The 16,874-nt window shown below is 41.9% G+C and overlaps 1 protein-coding gene across 1 annotated transcript; it reads left to right on the top strand.

Annotated features, from left to right (window-relative positions):
* Positions 1-10,017: 10,017 nt before the first annotated feature.
* Positions 10,018-16,820, top strand: LOC308372046 (general transcription factor 3C polypeptide 5-like; the record flags this gene model as incomplete). Its single annotated transcript, XM_080847142.1, has 11 exons — positions 10,018-10,333; positions 10,527-10,725; positions 10,912-11,110; positions 11,554-11,749; positions 12,038-12,142; positions 14,171-14,285; positions 14,430-14,510; positions 14,670-14,755; positions 15,414-15,496; positions 15,837-15,979; positions 16,657-16,820. The coding sequence occupies exons 1-11, from the start codon at positions 10,121-10,123 to the stop codon at positions 16,818-16,820; spliced, it is 1,584 nt and encodes a 527-aa protein (XP_080703268.1). The 5' UTR covers positions 10,018-10,120.
* Between the last annotated feature and the right edge of the window lie 54 nt (positions 16,821-16,874).

Raw genomic sequence — 16,874 nt, 5'->3', positions numbered from 1 at the left:
GGTACAGGAGGTAGAGGAATCGTTTAGTAGAATCGTTTAGTAATTAGAAGGTTTTCTAGTTAGATTCCCCACTCCTCCTTACCAAATGTGTAAGTGTCCTTGAGCAAGACACTGAACCCCTAACTGCTCCTGATGTATAAATGCAGTTTCATTGTACGTCACTTTGGATAAAAGCGTCTGCTAAGTGACTAAATGTAAATGTAAAATGTAAATGCTGGTACTCAGGGGTTCTGCATACAGTATGTTAGCAGTTTTAAAAAGCCAGTGGTTTAGGCAGGCCTTCATTTGGACTGGACTCTACTGGGCTGGACATTTGAGGCCATTTGCAGCAAATTGTGAGCTAAATTTGTGAATGTAAATGCATAGTTAAAATACTGCTTTGTAATTGTGGCCTCCCTTCTTCTCTCACAGAGAAGACTAAAGTACTGAGATATTTATACACACTCATACATTTATAGGGAACACAAGGATAAGCATTCAATATAACATTCGGACCCCTTTCTAATCAAAAAGGTGCTGTATACAGGTACATGTGTACATGTGTATCAGTGCGGTGTATGTAAGTTTACAATTTAAGAGAGATATTGATTGGCTTCCGCCTGCAGCCACCTGGTTTTCCAGACCTTATCTTCACCTGAATGAAAGGTTACATGGAAACATGACATCACACTTCAGCTTTCCAGGAAGAGGATTCCCTTCAACTCATCTAAAATGTCAGCCACAATTTTACCGAGCCAAGCCAATCAGACAGGAATAGCATTGGTGTATGAAAAAGAAAAACTAAGCATGAAGATGAGGCATAGTATATCCTCTGTTATGAATCAAGGTTGAATTGTAAAGCCTTCAAAGAATCTACTGGGGCAAATAACAGAAATGCATAATATGGCTTCAAGTAACAACTGTGAACATTTATATTTTTGTGAATGATATTTGTTAGAAATGTGGTGTTTGGGCATATGCTTGCTTATTTTTTTGTGTTTGCTGAGGTGCCTTCACAGAAGATATGTTTTGTATTTTATAAATTGTGTCATATTCGACCAACACTATTTAAAGTAAATATTGTATGAATTGATGTCTATCTGCCAGGATGACAGTGATATTTATGTGAGAGAAGAACCTTTCTATTATTTGCGTGTACTGTGAATAAATGGCCCTATAAAGTTTTTTTTACATGTGACCTAAGAGTAACCATCTCGTTCTTTCTCTTCTCTCGCCTTCTCTTTCCTCGCTCTCCACAAAAATAGATTTAAAATTTGGCACAGTATAACTTTCCCCTACTTGGAATACATGTTTAACAAATGATCTAAGCTGCATTCAAACAATACAGTCAATACAATCAGAGTTATGCAATGTTTAGTATAACAATACAAGTAAGGGCTCTATAGAAATCCAGAAATCCACATACATTCCACCCAACATCTGTCTGTCAAAGCTATGACACAGAAAAAAAAAGTCAAATGAATTGAACACAGGAAGATGAATTGAACAGAAACTCAGTTTCTGTGTCATGGCTGTGTTTGCCTTTCTGATGAAGTGTCTGTTTCCGTGTGTGTGTGTATGTGTGTGTGTGTGTGTGTGTGTGTGTGTGTGTGTGTGTGTGTGTGGGGGGGGGACTGTCTGAAAGGATCCGGATGCTAACATTCGTGTCTGATTGAAATGGCTGTGCTGAGAGGGGTGCCAAAGGTGCTGTGAAATCTCTGGTGGAGCTGCAGATAGCACCTCATTCAAATATGTGCCTGGAGCTCTATGCAAATCTCGTGTTAACCAAGTTTATGTACTTCAAGGGTCTTTTGGAAGTGTGTACCATACAGGACAGTTACAGATAGAAAACAACTAAGGAAATAAGCCATTCAAATGCTCATCTCCCAATAAGGTTTTTGGTGGAAAACATTTTATAGTGTACTATAAATAAGGTTTCTGTATCTTTTATGATGTACCACATTTGACTTCTGACTTCTGCACAGTGATATTCCTGGACAATGGGGTGTTGTGGAAGCATCTGTCCATGTAAATAGGCTGCTCTATTGACCAGATTTGCCTACACCTATGATAGAAGAAGATAAACATGTCTGTGCACACACACAGGATCCAAGGAAACCAAAGGAGAACTAAAACATACATACTAGTCATGCAATGAAGTGGAATCAACTTATATATAGTTATGAGCACAAAGCCATAACACAGGAAACTTAGGTCACTGTAAGGCTGCAGGACAATACAGTAGCTTAGCCTTTCTAAATGGAATTACATTTTCTATTGAGTCCTTCCAGTATACATTATGTGAGCAGTTTTATGAAGCCAGTAGTTCAGGCCTTCATATTTTCAGGGACTGGACTGTTTGAGACAATTTGGAGGAAATTGTGGTCTAAATTTGTGAATGTAATTGCACAGTTAAATTATTGGTTTGTAATTGTGGCCCCCCTTCTTTTCGCACAGAGAAGATGTAAGTACAGAATCTGTTTTGGGCACAAGTAAAGCTGAAGGGATGGGCATGCTGGCTTTGGTTAGCATGGCAATATAGCTTCCTGATGTAGTCTTGTAGCCAAACAATATCTGATAACTTTCCCCGCAGAGGACAAATATGTCAATGCATATAGACCTGGCTGTGCAGTTAAGACACTAATACTTGAAGGGGCCATATTCAAAATGCTACCTCTGCAAGCCTGTTATCAGATGCCTTCTTGGGTGACTTGCCAGCATCAATTACATTTAACTGCAATTACAACTGTCTCTTGGCATGGCGAGTAACTGTAACTTCGTGCATGCACCATGGAATGCTTAATACCGTCCTTTGAATAAGCACACAAGGAAATAAGAGTAGCCTACCGTGACAAAGCCGTTTGCTGGGAGTTCCAGAGAAACTCCTTAATACAAACACAGAGAAGGAACTGAGGTAGAGATTCCAGGAGAACAGACAAGAGGGCGGTTTACACAAAGCTGAGGGATGGGGTTCAAGTGATTCTTAGCAAACAAATGGATCATTTTGCTCTCTAATGTCAACGATCAGTGTCACGCGTGCAAAACTGCAAACTAGAAAAAAAAGAAAGCAAAACATTAAACATAGTGCCACGTTGCACTTTATGACTGGTGACAGCTGGTGCTCCACGGACCCATCAAGAAATCTTTCCCACTGCTTCACAGAGGAATAAACAAAAAGTGCAGGATTTCTCAGGAGTGCCCAACTTGATTGCTGTAGATAACTGGTACACTTAACATATAAACCGATAAATCTAATCAACTGCTAAACAGCATGGAAAGCTACCGGCACCACTTTCAGCCATATTGATCTCAGTTACAGGCATGCTACATGAGTACTGCTGTAATGTGTCCTGTGGCTGTACTGACATCACAGTACTATTTAAACTTATATGTACCACGTGCATAATCCTTTACCCCATGCATAATTGTCTTCATACTTAAATACCTAAAGCTGATTAGCATAACTACAGTAAAAAAAAGTAAAACTCGTTTAAACTGAGGTTAATGTGTGGTGGGAATTTCAGGGGAAATCAGTGTCCATAAAGGAGGCATGGCTTCCAGGCTGACCGTGCACAGGTACAGTTGGTAAACAAATCTGTGGCGGCCATGCAAATGGCTGTGTATATTACTACAGCAACGGGGTCTGCCACGGAACAGTTAGGGCTGCATCCTGGTGTGAGAAAACAGAGCAAATCAGAATCCTGCACAGCCCGGCCAATCAGAGCAAGCGGAGCAGGAAGGGCGGCGGCCGACACAAAACAGGTTTCAGCTCCCAGGCTGGCAGCGGGTTAAGGGACACAGGGATGAGCGTTCACACACACGCGCACACACACACACACACACACACACACACACACACACACACACACACACACACACACACATACACACACACACACACACACACACAAACACATACACACACCACACACACATACCTTCTTCCCCGTACTTCCCCTTTTCTTTCCCCCTTCAACCCCCTCTCTCTCACTCCCTCTCTTTCTAACGCCAAGGTGTCTAAACAAATGTGGGAAGGACAGTTTTTCAGTGCCATTAGATGGCAAGTACTGCTGCCTCTCAATCCATATGTCAGCCTGGGCTTGCTTAATTAACTGAAAAGCTCTATGTAGGTTGTAGCAAACCGCTAAACTTGAATCATTTTTCATAATTCAGTACAGGGGGTTGGGAACTGGGGAAACCACATTTTATAACAAATGACCTTGCTTAGGAAATGACACGCTTGAACACACTCTTCCTATATACTGAAATACAATGAGAAATGGAAAAAAAGTATCAGTATGCCTGTTTTTATTCTCATCTCTTGGATGACAATATAGGGAAAAAGGGGGAAAAAATCTAATGAAGCATAGTCAATGTCATCAATGCCAATGCGTAACATGAATGCGTTTCACATGAAGTGTATACTTTTACAATAAAGCTGCATAGCATTTGAAACCAAAGGCTAATCAAAAAAACAAGTCAAACATGTATAGTTCTGGTTTTATACAGGAGGACATTGGCTGACTAACAGTTCCTGGGAGCATGAAGAAGGTTAGGAAGTTCAGAGGCCCTACAACAAAACTGTACAAACTGAAAGATGGTGTGGTATCAGATTTACTTTGGAGGAGTCATTTGACCCCACATGGCAACCAAGAAGGCTTTGTGTACATGCTGTACAGTTATTGTGCACACTGTACACACCAACAGTGTAATACATGTTAAGCCCCTGTACATCTACACTCTGACCTTATCAGGTAAACACGCATACTTGTATTTATGTACAACTAGATTTATTGTACAACACACACTCATAGGCACACACACACACACACACACACACACACACACACACACACACACACACACACACACACACACACACACACACACACACACACACACACACACACACACTCATAGGCACACACACACACTCATAGGCACACACACACACACACACACACACACACACACACACACACACACACACACACTCACTCACTCACACACAGGTGTGAGTCAGGAAGGCGGTGAAGGGGAGATGCATTTGGCTTGCAAATGAGGTATGCAAAGCAACCTGGCGCAGGTCTACATGGATGCCTGTACCCTGCACCAGAGGCTAAATCTTCAGTGTGTGTGTGTGTGTGTGTGTGTGTGCTGTGCTGTGAGGGACTCTCCCAGTTGCCTCATTTCTGTCTAATTTTCTTTAAATGTTTTCATCCTGAAAGCAGGTATGTTTACACTGTGGTGGTTTAGATGTTACTCAATCTGTTCCGCTTTTCCCTCTTTTAACTGGGAAAAGGACTTGAATGTGACGTATCCAGAAATCATATGCTAGCTGAGCAGATGCGTGAACCCTTTAACCCAGCCATATCCTCTTTTTGTCAATGTAAACATGACGAGAAACATCAGGAGAACGGGGGTTCAGGAATTTATAGTTAATTATTGAAACAAATCCATGCTACTGCATGTCCATATATAATCTCCTCCTCAAATGTAAACATGACGGCAAAGCAAACAGCAAGCATAGCCAAGAGTTTGCCTGGGCAAGTGTTATTGTAGAAAGGAGCCTAACCCATCCCAATTACTGAGAAATCTGACACAGGATTATGTTTGTACAAAACAACACTGTCAGCACTGTTTGTCATGTTACACTAACTTAACACTTTATTTGTGGTTTCTTTGCATTTTCTAAAAAAGATGCAAATAATCCTTCTTGGAGCACCTATCTGGAAAAAAGAATTATTTCAATAGTTACACCATAGCTATAATAATTAGAATAATATATTAATAAATATTATACACTAAATACTCAATATATATATATATATATATATATAGTATGTTTCACAACTTTTAATAATTGTATTTTGCAAATTTTGCAAACTATATTTGTTTCTAAGGATTTTATTATTCTATTTTACAGTTGCTTTTATAGTGGGCCAAGCACTATGGCCTGTGTCCGCATATCGGGAGGAACATATTAGCATATCATTAACAAAGGCTCAGTTCGTTTTCAGGTTTTATTGAGTTTGAGACTGAACTGCCTGAGATAGCAACAGACACAACGAGGGGAACAAGAGAAGATACAGCAATGAAGTGACACAGCACTAACCCAGAGCACACAGATTACTGGAGGACAGACAGATAAGAGCCAATCATTATTTAAATCCAAAGGACGTGAGTATTTCCTTGTGCAAAGTTCCCCTAATTAGCAATAGAGAGCCAATCGGACGTGAATTTGGCCAAACTTGATGAGAGGGCAGAGAGGCAGGTAAAGTATATCACCTCTAATTTTCATATAGAGTCATGTCATCTGTTGTTAAACCATTCCTGCTTTCCAAGGTGCAGCACAATGATGCATTTCCTTCTCAATCAAAGCAGTGTGCCGTGGAATTAAAGTATGATCACAGTAGCACAGTTCTACTATAGTCATTTAATGTAGTTCTCAAGTAATGCTTGATAATATAAATGCCCTGTTTACCATTCAGGCCAAGAGAGAGACACAGGAAATGTTTTAGTCATAACAGGCTAAAAGCTAGTGCTAAACACTGGGGCAAAAACCAGTTTGAGGCCTTAGGGAGAAGTAACGACTGGTGAGGTCAAAGCAGGATGATTTGTCTTTTCGTCTGGATGCAGGAAACATGTCCCTGGTCACATGACCCGAGTGGCTAGCAGGAGATACGGAGTGATTGACAGTTACTGGACAGCAGAGTGGGAAGAACTTTCCTGGTGCGCAAGGCACGAAGGCACGAAGGCAGTAATTCTCAGAGAGGCTTTGTGCACAACAACCAAATATGGCATTTTGTGTCACCAGGAAGAGAAACTGGGGAAAAGTGTGTCAGAGAAAAGTGTGTGTGTGGTAAAGAGAGGGAAGCGGGGAATGAAGAGAGAAGAGATTAGAGCAATAGGAAAGGAAAAAGCGTGTCGAAAAAAAATTCTCGGATGAAAAGGAAACCAATGTTGAGGACCTCACTCAGAATGAGAGAGATAAAGAGATGAGGAGAGACGGAGAACAGGAGTGAAATCTGGGGTGAGCAGAAGCTCGACCAGCAGGCCAGTCCATGATGCATGCGTGATAGGCGTTATCACACATGGTGCAGGCCGTAACGGTCGGAACACGCAAGTGATGCAGAAGGGAGGAGCCAACAGCCGCAATGCACAGATAGAGATGTAGGCACAAGTAATCATAGACACACAGAAACTACAACAGTACCACAGCCTGCCAGCACGACCCCATTTCACAAGACAAACACATACTCAGACTGAACAACAAACTAATTTGTGCAGAGACACACATGACATATACTAGCGTGAATTGGCAAACCTGCACCATGCTCACAGACCATGTTGGCCTAAACAGATTACAATAAATAAGTGTATAGGATGTTGTTTTACGTATCACCTGTTATTAACTAAAAGGAAAATTGAGGATTAAAAAAATGACTCATTCCTATTGGTTAGTCACTTTCATTATAAACCAGTCAACTGAAACACACACACACACACACACACACACACACACACACACTCACATACAGCCAGTCACAAATTCAAATTCTGACAGATTGTCACTCCCCGTCAGCCTTCACACAACCCTCCTCTTCTACAAAGCTCAGAGTTTCATAAATGGGTAAAGGAAGCCCCTAACAGCTTATCAGAGAGCCGTGACTCGAGAGGGTGACTCGGCAGACAGGCTGCAACAGCTGACACACACCAAAAATAAATCCACCACATGAGTTTTACTTTGTCTATATCTTGCCAGACAGAGACAGCTACAAAGTTAATATTTTAGTGTGTCATCACTAGCAGAAGAAATAAGCTCAGTGTTATTGTTGTTTTGGTCAGGACCATTTCATGGATTAAAGGGTCCACTTTAATAGACTTAAGAATCCAAAGTAAATGTGTAGGAGTGTGCAAAGTAGAGATATAAAGTAAACTTTGACATCACATGCATTGCTTACATGACAAACTCTGCTCAAAGCCAGTGATCACTTGATACATCAACATATTTGTTTTAGTGAGCAGGTGATAATATGATACACCTACATATTTGTTTCAGTGAGCAAGTGACCGTGTTCAAACATGGCCACTGATGGTTAAGTTCCTATCTAAACATCTGTTATGTAAAACGACCTCATCGTGCCACTTTAGACTCATAGTTTCAAGTGTACAGGGAAAGACTAATCAGTTATTCTTTCACGGCAAGGTAAACGTTCCATCCTATTAAAACTCCCGGACCTAGTACAGCCTCAAGCGATCATTGTTGCCTTCTCTCAGCATCTCTGAGTAAAAACATCCATTTGTGACATTTGTAATAATTGCAAGGGTTGTTCACGATCAGTATATTGAGATATATAGAATTGGTAACCGTACTTACTTTTCACAAACTTCTCCGGGACACTTTTCTGTGGCAAATTAGCTCATGGAGACTGATGCTATAATTTCTAGACCTTGTCAGAACAGTAAAGTCAACATCATGTGTACAGGGTGATTATCATTAAGGCAATCACCCCTCAAATGGGCTACTGGCTATGACAATTATACAACTATGCAGAACAGCTTTTTGTAATTATCAAACCTGAGAGTTAGCCTATCAACAGTCTTTATGACTAATTTTTCACTGTAGAGACAAAACACAACTACACTACCATTAAGACAATAGAAAACTTACACTTGCTAAAGCGAAATGATTAAAACTGAGTGTAGCCTATGAAGTATACCTGCTCAATCTTGCATGTTAACATGGTAGAACCATGACATGGTATTTCAGGATGCCTTTCAGCTGTGAGTTAGAAGGCATTTGTACCTGAGCAGTGACTGATATGATTGTTTTTGAAGACATAAGGACCAATGACACTCCGACTGAAATGTCAAGGTAGCCGGATTTGCAGCAAGACCCCATTTGTTGGAGTTTATTTTCCTTGTTTTGAATTGGCTTTGTGGAACATAGGCTATTAATGACAACAGGTGCATTAATACTTCTCCGTTTTCAAGCATGGATAAAGCTCAACAAGGTACAAATCAAAGTAGTCCTATTATGAAATTGTTCATTTGATTTATTTTTCACACTATTGTCCAGAGGTCCCCTTCCCTTCCCAAACAACCTTTGTTGGTCAGCCCTCGCCAGTAAATCCACAGGCTTAACCAAACAGACTTAGCCTTACAGTGCATCAATTTGTTCAGGGAAGGGGTGCTTGGCCATCCTGACATCCAATCAATTGTTTTGTTTTGTTTTGCAGACCTGTGACCCCTCATATGGAAATGCCATGCATGGATTACCTCTGAAAGCCTTGTCCAAACTAGGAGGGGCATGGTAAGGATTTTGCCTTCTGATTCAACACCTAGGCTCCCTTTCAAGCAAACCAGTCTTTAAAAGAATGAATGAAGGAAGGGTTTGCTCACAAGATTAAGGAAGCAAAAACAAGTTTCAATCAGGACCAAACAGGTGTGGCTCTTACACAGGGATGTAAAGCCAGGAAACCTTAAGAAAAGCAAACAGAAAAAAACGTATACAGACTGTTCCTTACATGTAGCCCACTGCTGTAATCCTTTAATGGGAATGACAGACTCACTCAATCTCTTGTCAGTGAATGGAGAGGTAATTTATTACAAAACTGACACAAACACTTACTTCATAGGTTATGGGATTCAAAGTAATATTGGCATATATTGTTATCACCTCACCTCAAACCAGAGATGATCCTCCTCCCCAATCTTTGCTTACACTCATGTGACTGTAGGCTACCGCCCTCCCTCAATGCAAGCTGTAGCCAACTCAGCCAATATTGCCCCCCTATGGACGAAAATACAAGGCTCTCCGTGGGAAAAAGCATAGTTATAAATTCAAATGTAACTAAATGTTGCTCATTGGGAATGTACAGTGCAAAAACATAAAACACAAAAACAATTCAATACAAGACGGAATGTATCAAAATTATTTCAGAAATGAGGTGGAACCATAAGGCGTATACTGTTCCCCGTCGGGTTTCAAGAATGAAGGACCCCGTGTGTTTACGGAAGTTGCATGGAGGGAGGTGGTGTGATTTTTTTAGCTGGCTAACTAGTTAACGTTCCAGCAATATTTTACGAATATCGTGTGTCAGCAAAGAAATTTAGGTTCCATTTTTTTCTACCCACTATGGCTTCCGACGTTTCCAACTCTTTACACAGCAGCTTGCCCCAAGACGGTGAACCAAATGGCGCGGGGAAAACAAATGCTCCTGTTATAACTGGCAACTCCGCCACTGTCAGTCTTCCAGATAACAGATTGGTGTGCGTGGAATACCCAGGATTTGTAATAAATGTAGACAAAATGTTGGATACAATTGGGGGTGAAAGGGGAGTTTCTAAGGTAAATGTCAATGAAAATTCTGTGGTTAACAAACTTCCTTAAATCTTAAGCTCAAAACGTAGATGACTTACTTGCCAGGGAACGTCTGACACAGCCTCGTGAATTGCATTTAATAACTTGCGACTTTTATTAACTTGCGGGTTTATTATACTATACCTTGTGATTAATTAAATATATCCACTAATTTGAACAGACATATTCAGACTCAACTAAACGTCTTGAACTTCGGTATCGACCAAAAGACCCATACTGTCATCCAGTGTATGGAAACCGCTATCCCTCCACCAACCTTCTGCTTCGGATTCGTCGAAGAGTTCGGAAAGGAAACAGTCAGGATGTGCAAATCAGCATGGAAATTCTGGGTGTGATTGAGACGACCTACAAGTTTCAAGGTGACAATAAAATAGAATCCCAAATCTTGAAATCGTGTCATTCATCATGTGGTGCCCTGTCCTGGGTCTTGTCAGCATTTGTCCCCGACAATTCCACTGGCATTCTTCTATGGTAAAAATGGTAACGAGCCAGGCAATGTTGGTGGTTACTTTTGTATTGATGTCTTGATGGCTTTGTCTTTGCAGCCATGGCAGACATTCAGTATCTCGCAGCACACTCAGAACCAGACAAGTCTTGGACCTCATTATACAACAAAGTGATTTTGCGGCAACCAGAGAAAAAGGAGTTCTTTGACCAGGATGTGCCTCTCTTTCTCCCCCCACCAATCTTCTCTCGCCAGGACAGCACTGTGGACTACTATTACCGCCCGGACATCCAGCACAAGTCAGTTCAGGCCAGCGCTGTCATGGTGTTTTTTCTTTTAGCTATAGTCAGGAGTACACACTCACTGGCCATCACTTTCTGAAGGATACTCAGCTACAATGTTCAACAACACCAAATGCCAAAGTGTTTTCTGTGTAATGTTGGTCTAGAGCAATTGCATTTGACTTTGCTTTTACAGAAAGGTTGAGATATTTCTAAAGTTTTCTACATGAATTTGATAGTGTTATCAGAGTGTTACTTTTTTCAAAGGTTTTTTCCAAGTATAAAATGGATTGGGTTTAAACCACCCAGGCCGCCTCTTCTCAGAATTGGTGTGTTTAGAAGGGTTACATAAACATCAAGGTTGTCTGCTGTTTCTTCCGCTATGGAGGCTTTTCGAGGTAGTTTAAATGTTTCGACACAATCTTGATTGACGATCCTGACTCTTGTTTTTGATTCTGCAGAGAGGGTTATGGTCCTCCTTTGGCCTCCGGCGATAACCTAATTGGCCTGAGTAGGGCGCGGCGCCCACACAATGCCATCTTTATTACCTTTGAGGACAAGGAGGTGCCATCCGAACCTCTGGAGGCAGCCAAGGCCAACTGGAAGAAAGTCAGCATCCATTCCACTGAGAGAAAGGCAGAAGAAGAGATCCTGAAGGTTTGTGTGTGTGTGTTTTTTTGTTTGTGTGTGAAAGAGTGAGACCGAGTCAAATTGCAATTTATTTGTTGTAGTTATTTGTTGGCCTTTGGCATCAAAGTTGTCATACTATTAGAGTTGCTTTGTGATGTACTAGTCTTCAAAAATCAAGAGTAGCCTAAACAGTGAGACCGTTGGCAGTTGTGCAATGTTGTATTACACTTATCTTCCTCCCCACCTGTTCCACTCTTTCTCTCTCTCTCTCTCTCTATCTCTCTCTCTCTCTCTCTCTCTCTCACTCTTCCACAGTTGTTTGAGAGGCGGCCCATCTGGTCCCGCAATGCAGTCAAGGCCAACATGGATGTGCATCCAGAGAAGCTGAAGTTGCTTCTGCCCTTCGTGGCATATTACATGGTGAGCGTGTGAATGAGCCAGGCCCCTGGCATGTGTGGTGCTGCAGTCCCTCTGTCACAGTCAGCTCAGATCAGCTCAGCCCCCCTTCTGTCTGGGCTCATAATGAGGGAGAGATCAACCTTAACTCCTGTCCCTCTCTCACCCAATACAGGCTGACAGTAGTAAACAAAGCCTGTGTCTGATTCCAAACATGAAAAGTGGTTGAAATAAGTTATGGTTTAGATTGAGTTATAGTGGGTTTCCACTGAACTTGCTCTAGTTAGAGCTCAGGGTTTCCGCTACGTTCATTTCAGCGTGGCGGGCCGCCGCACCTTCGTCATTCCCCGCCACGCATCGGAAAAAATCGGAGCCCTGTTTTTTGGTGTGTTATTTGCCACATCAAAGGATTCGTCTGCCTTTCCCGCACTTGATCAGCGTTCCACGGCATCCACGGCTTACCACAGCCGGTTTACATACTCCCCCCGCCCCCTCTCGTTTCTGACACACTGGCCCTCAAACTAGAAACCGAACAACTGGATCAGAGGTACGTGACGTTGAATTAATTTTATTTTACATGTGAGAACAAGTTGTTGAACATTGTGCAGGGGTTACATCGTAGGCCTAATATGTTGTAGACGTAGACGGCTGGTTTCTCACATTGCGTCTATTTCGGGAGGCTAAATGTAAATAAGCTTCAGTAACGGTCATTTCTAAACGCACAGCTGTGTGTGGTCCCTCAATGAGCCCTGCACTTGTAGCGGATGACAACAGAGCAAAGTTTGTTAAAGGTAGCAAGTCCGAGGCCTGCGTGGTTTTAAAATAGGCGGACACCTTCGCAGAGCTCATAGATCTATTAGTTAGGCTAAGGACAAGCCGACCAACTTAGCGATTTCGTTCGTAATAAATACAAGAACAGTTAAACAATTAGCCTAATAGCTAGTAATTCCCGCCGGAGTTTTCGAATCCAAAATGTCAACGCGTCCTCTTCAAAGATAATAATTCTAATGCATTTAGATCGTCTCACTCTGTCCTCTTTTTCAGATGAGTTTGCTGAAATACTTCACTAAAAAAAGGAAAGAGCCAGATGACGAAACGGAACAGGGTAGCCTACGATTCATTTCTCAAATTAACCTCGAGATATCCTGTGAATTCATAACCCCACTTGGACATGCGTTCGTGTGTGTGTGTGTGTTTTGCCTTTCAGCACCGCCTTCTCTTGTTTGACTTGTTGACCACTTTGCGGCACCCTGCTTAATGACGTAGTTGTAGCAAGCGCTGTACAGCATCATTAGGCTTCAGCAAGCAGGCTACTATGCGTGCAGTGTAAATATCCCCAAAATAAACACCTGCCCCTTTTGCTAAATCTTCTTATGATGACAGTATCAGTAGTCAGTAACAATAGTCATAGTAGTCACACAATGTATGTGAAGTAGGCTACTGTAAACAGTAATATTTTGTCATCATATTTCAACATGTAATGTTTTGAAATGAAATATAGGCAGGTAGTAGTAGTGGAGCTGGAGAATGCTGCCTAGAACCAAGAGAGTCAGATGTGAGGGAAGACAGTGAGAAGAGCCAGCCAACCAACAACAATAAAAAACCTGGCAAACACAGGGCTTCAGGTTGGGACCCAACATGGGTTGAAAAGCCTAGGTTTAAACCGTGGCTGTATAACACCGATCATGGCAAGTATTGTGTTGTATTTAGAAACAAAAGTACAGTTCTGTATTGAGCTGAAACTGGGCCCACAATTCGGTTAAAATGCAGGAAATTGCGTCTAAGAAATACAAAATTTTCTGGGGGGGGGCCCCCAGACCCCCCGCTGAGGTGCCACCGCACCTTACAGGAAATCCTGGGGGAAACCCTGGAGCTGATTATGGTTGCGGCTTGGAACATAAATAATGATAATTACACAGTACAATCAGTTTTTATTGCACCATGTGCAATTGTGATGTTTTGTGTCAGCGCACTAGAACTTTGTGTGTGTGTGTGTGTGTCTCCGTCTGTCTGCCTGTCTTTGTGTGTGTGTGTGTGTGTTCCTTTGTTCAGTTGACAGGCCCTTGGAGAAGCTTGTGGGTAAGGTTTGGCTATGACCCACGGAAGAATTCAGAAGCTAAGATTTACCAAGTACTGGACTTCCGAATCCGCTGTGGGATGAAGCATGGTGAGAGCTCCAAAGTCCAATGATAATCAGTTCTGAGCTAATACAATTTACAATCACAGTATTATGGTACACCATCTGGTGAGTGTATGCATCCAGTGCAAATATTGGCACATCCCGTGTTTGTTCTGCCTGTCCCCCATAAAGGATATGGTGCTGGTGATATGCCAGTGAAGGCCAAGAGAAGTGCATACCATCACAGTCTGTACACCACACTCAACAAATCAGGTCAGTTGGACAACAAATGTCTCCTATTTACAATAATGTTGGGCCCACACATGTAATCACTGCACATGTTCTGCAGCCATGTTGTTGTTGTGAGTGAGCGGCTGTTCTGAGATGCCGTGGCTGTTGTGGTGAATGGAACCATGATCTGTTCTGTTGTAGGTCCCCAGCCTGCCAGCCTGAAAGAGATCACAGAGGAGGGCCCCAGTTCCTCCCGCAAGCCTTCACAGCCCCGCTACTTACTCAAGGTACACCCCGCATCTGTCAGCAGACAGATGTATGTGACTACGCTCACACACAGAAGTCTTAAGACTGTGTCTCAACAAACAACTTCTTCAGGCTGCTCCTCTTGGCATCATAAAACTTTGGTCAAACAATGAACACAATTTATTGAAGTGGTACGTGCACTGACTTTCAAAAAGTTTAAATTGAAGGACATGGTAGTTAAGCCTCTGCTAAATGCCCACAATTCCATGCTAGTACTGAAAGGTGTATGAAGATAGGTGTGATAGGGTTATTGTTTTTTGCTTTGGCTGAGGCTTGGCATGATTGACAGGCCATTAGAATCTGTGTTTTTTTAAAGATGACCCAGTGGTCCTTTCCTCCATTTTGTAGTGATGGCCCAGATATCTTCAGTAGTTCATTGTAAGTCCTGATGGGTCTTTGTGTGATAGCCCACCACTTGGTATAATGGTCCATCACTCAGTAGCTGCCCAGTAGTATGAGTATGTTAAAAAAAAATAAAAAAAATGAAAAAGACTGAAACACAATGTAATTTATATAAAACACCATCTTTCAAAATCTTTCACCTAGAGAAAAACTAAAACGGATAGAATAAAACACGATATTTACAAGTTCAAAGTGTCAAACAACGCACATGATTATACTCTTTACTTCCATTTTCAGGAGTCTGCGTTCAGGTTTCATGAGGGGATGCTGCCACCGTATAGGCAGATGTTCTACCAACTCTGTGACCTGGAAGTGGATAAGTAAGAACAACACTTTTGTGTTATAGTTGCATGATATTTACGTTTCTTGTCTCCTGCCTTCCTGGAAGAGCTGAACCCAATGAGTTTATTTAAATGAGGGAAGACAGTTAAGAAATGTTCGAGAATGAGGTCCAATGTCCATTACCATTAAGTCTTGGAAGAATTCTTTGAGGTTATCTCATTGGGCTCTTTGTCTCTGGCATACATATTTAAAGGCCTGTTTAACCATGTGCTACATTACTAGATTATTTGTACATTCTAGTTTTCCACGTCTTTGCACCTCATGCAGATCATGCCATTACAAACTTCCAACATGAGCTCCTGCTTCTCTCTCTCGTAGAATACGGAATATCATCCACCAGAACGATGGAAAGGAGGAGGGCTGTGACGAGCGGGATGGCTGGTGTGTGCCCCGCACGGCCGATGAGCTCCGAGACATCATGTCTGCCATGATAAAGCACACCGTCCGGGACTCCGGATCCGGTAATACTGCCACCGTCCATGGCAGGCAGCTCAGTTTTTATCTCTCCTCCTGAAACTTTATGTTCCCACTTATAGCCTTTTTGATCTCGTTTCTTTGAATTTCCACCATGGAGTGTCTATTGTGGCCACAGGATGATTTATTTGTGGCACAGTCTCTCTGTTTGTCCAGGTGAAATCTGATAAATTCTACATTTTCAGTTTTTACCATATTAAGTGCAAAAGATGTGATAGTGGTAGTCTCTGAAATTAAAGTTGGTACCTACAATTCCGTGCCTGCAGCAAAAACAACCCAAACAATAACCAATCAATGTGACTCGCGTCAATAACATCCACCTTTGCATAAGAAGTAGTCTACTGTAGGTGCAGTCGAATTATATTCGCATTGCAGCTGTCTTTCCCTAAGTCCTTATGAACGTTTTCCAACAAGGTCAAGGAAAAGTGGTTAGTAAAAAAGGACGGACCATCCGACCGCAGCCCTTGAAAGTGTAATAATAAAGACAGGAAATAGAAAGGATTCTCACGAAAAGTGGGAGTTTGCACAACAGTACTTTCTGTTGATGATGACATTCACATTAAGTCACATTAAGTCTCCGCAATTGTATTAGTCATGTTAGTTTCACAACATGGCCATGACCACACTCTGTCTGACTACTTAGTTTTTTGTTTTAAATCTCTAGGTGGACTGTACCAAAAAAAGCAAACAAAAGGCGCTAATCAAAGTGCTAGCAGCAAAGGAGACTATGATGAGGACGACGAGGATGAGGAAGAGGAGGATGATGAGTACCAGCCGTCTGATGGCAGTGAGAATGAGATGGAAACGGAGATACTTGACTACATGTGAAGCTGGACCATTGAAGAATACTTTGTTTGTTTTGTCATTTTTTTGCGTTAAAGA

This window comes from Sprattus sprattus (assembly GCF_963457725.1).
Source record: "Sprattus sprattus genome assembly, chromosome: 11".
NCBI lineage: Eukaryota > Metazoa > Chordata > Actinopteri > Clupeiformes > Clupeidae > Sprattus > Sprattus sprattus.
This window is presented reverse-complemented; position numbering and strand designations above follow the sequence as displayed.